This window comes from Branchiostoma floridae, chromosome 6 (assembly GCF_000003815.2).
Source record: "Branchiostoma floridae strain S238N-H82 chromosome 6, Bfl_VNyyK, whole genome shotgun sequence".
NCBI classification, from domain to species: domain Eukaryota; kingdom Metazoa; phylum Chordata; class Leptocardii; order Amphioxiformes; family Branchiostomatidae; genus Branchiostoma; species Branchiostoma floridae.
Genome location: NC_049984.1, coordinates 16,052,999 through 16,055,342, shown reverse-complemented (window position 1 = coordinate 16,055,342; position 2,344 = coordinate 16,052,999). Strand labels below are relative to the sequence as shown.

The following is a 2,344-nucleotide window of genomic DNA, read 5'->3' as shown; positions in this document are numbered from 1 at the left end:
ATGATTTTTGGAACGGTCAGACGTTTCGGATAGAATTTTTGTAGTGTCACAGAGGTTTTTCCTGTGACACTGACGAAGGATAGTGGATTCTATCCGAAAAGTCTGACCGTTTCCAAAAATCATATCCAGTTGCTTGAGTAACTACTTTTTGGCGCACCTCATAAATGACCTCGCCACGCTGGGTCGTTCATTCAGTGGTTGTATATGGTGCCATAATTCATGGTAGTTCCTTATAGATCTAGGAATAATCATGAATTATGGCACCGTATACACGTATATGTATCTCAGGGCAGATCATTTAGCCCTTAATTAGTCAAGACTGAAGTCTATAACGTTGATTTACCACCACAGTCAGTGGCTGTGAACTTGGGGGCGGGGCTCAGGTGACAAAATATTCGAAGTTTACATTTACTTTCCCCATTTGATACAAAAGCTCGCCGGAGTGAGTCAGAGTGTGAGTGATACAAAAGGAACTGGTGAGCTGTTACAGGCTGACTTTGGCCCCTATTAGGATCGAACATAGGCAACAAGTGCTTGTAATAGGTAATTTCACTGGAATCCTCTGAATCATTTCACAACCATGAATGCATCATGCATGTGTCAATCATATGAACCTCAGCTTAGGCACTAGTAGTTAAGTAACTTAGTACTCACCCGTCAGTTGAGGCGGTAACAACAGCTACCTTCCCCGCCAGCTTACCTCCGCTTGCTGCCCTGCTCGCCATCTTCACACACTGCTGTCCCACAGCTAAGAATCGACTTTTGGTAAAACTCATCGTGACCTTAAGGCTTATTTCACCGCAAGGACGATGGACTTTGCCCAACAAGTAAGGCCGTCAGTCTGTGCTCACCTTTGCTCTCAAAAGGTGAAAGGTTACCTGTGCAATCACCCCACCTAGCGATATGATCTGAAACTGCAAACATAACAGGTAGTTATATCCGTTTGGTCATAACGTTCGTTCAATGGGTTGCTGGCATGCCGATATTTTCCTGCTCATCAACCCATATTTTCTTAGTAGTAGTACAAGTTGAAAAATATCGACGCTGGCTTACATTTGGTAGCCTATGTATACCTGATTCTAATCTATTCTATTGGTACGGCCACGTTTTTCCTGAAGTTCACTCAGTTCTAGCTGGCCGGGCTTTTTCGAGGGCTAACACAGTCCAGCTCCAAGATTTCCCTGGGGAGAAAAACCAAGTACCACTACAAAGTGACGTGGGGAGGGTGGAATTAACTGAATAATCCAGTGACCGGTTACATTATAGGAATGATTGAGTTGTGAATCACTGCTATATTAAGACCGGACAACAGGCCATTATTTGAGTTGCGTATCTAAGTTTTTTAATCCGCATGGGGTTTTCTGGGTTACCTGGTTAAAGGTAAACCAAAATATTGTACCAGGTTGCATGGCTACAGTCCACAGATCTGTCCAATGATAGTAGGTATGGTGACACTTCTAAAGCAAGGATGCGACGTGGGGTATCATTTGAGTGGATCTGGCCAGTCTAACGATAGCACCGGCAGTGCAATAGTGAGTACATACATTTTTGTCTTGTCTTTGCTGAAAGTCTGTTTCATTGCTGTTTCATATAACGTTAGCCATGCATCGCAATAGACATCCACAGGCGTACCTTTGTTGTAGCCGGGAATCCAGACGGAATGTTGATATAACAAGGTTGGCTAAGGGAGTTTGCGGACTTAATTTTGTAAGTAGATGAAGATTTCTTACTAGAAATGAGCCGAAAACCGCATCACCTATCACTAGGACGTTTTAAGGATGGTTTCCTTTACTTTTCACTTCTTTCTTTTTTTGATAGAATGTGGTGGTTTGAGGTCAAGCAAGCCTTTCATGCCTTTTGTCTGCAACCGCACACAGAATTGGCCATAAAGATCAAAATTCGCACCTCACCTCGCCGGTCCCATAGCCTCACCGGCCGTAGGGGCAGCACTTCCATCAACATTCTACGCGGGCTTAATCTTAGTTTCTGCTAAAAAGTTTCATTTTTGCCTTTTCATAGTATGAAAACGGTTGCAAAAGACATCCACCACTATATACTGACTCGTTTCAAATCCCGGATTCCGGTCAACACAAATAGATATCTGCCATGGCAACAAAAACGTCTACGTCGACCATGGAAACAAGTCATAAACATCCGATTAATCCTTCAGACATCGTCACCAAGTACCAACTGGTCCGTTTGGATCCTGGCGAAGAGTCTGGATCTTGTCTGCTCGTGAATCAGAGTCTCCTAGCGGAACGTAGCAGGTCTGCACATACAGACAAGCGGGCTCCTGTGGTCTCCTTCCTGGGTAGTTCCGGTGCCGGAAAAAGCACGATGGTCT

General features: G+C 44.2%; 1 protein-coding gene across 1 annotated transcript in view; it reads right to left on the bottom strand.

Annotated features, from left to right (window-relative positions):
• Positions 1–867, bottom strand: part of LOC118417901 (dehydrogenase/reductase SDR family member 4-like) — a gene marked incomplete in the record, with an annotated part of 11,141 nt that extends 10,274 nt beyond the window's left edge. Inside the window, 1 exon segment of the mRNA XM_035823657.1 lies at positions 655–867. Within this exon segment, the coding sequence (XP_035679550.1) occupies positions 655–776 (122 nt within the window).
• Between the last annotated feature and the right edge of the window lie 1,477 nt (positions 868–2,344).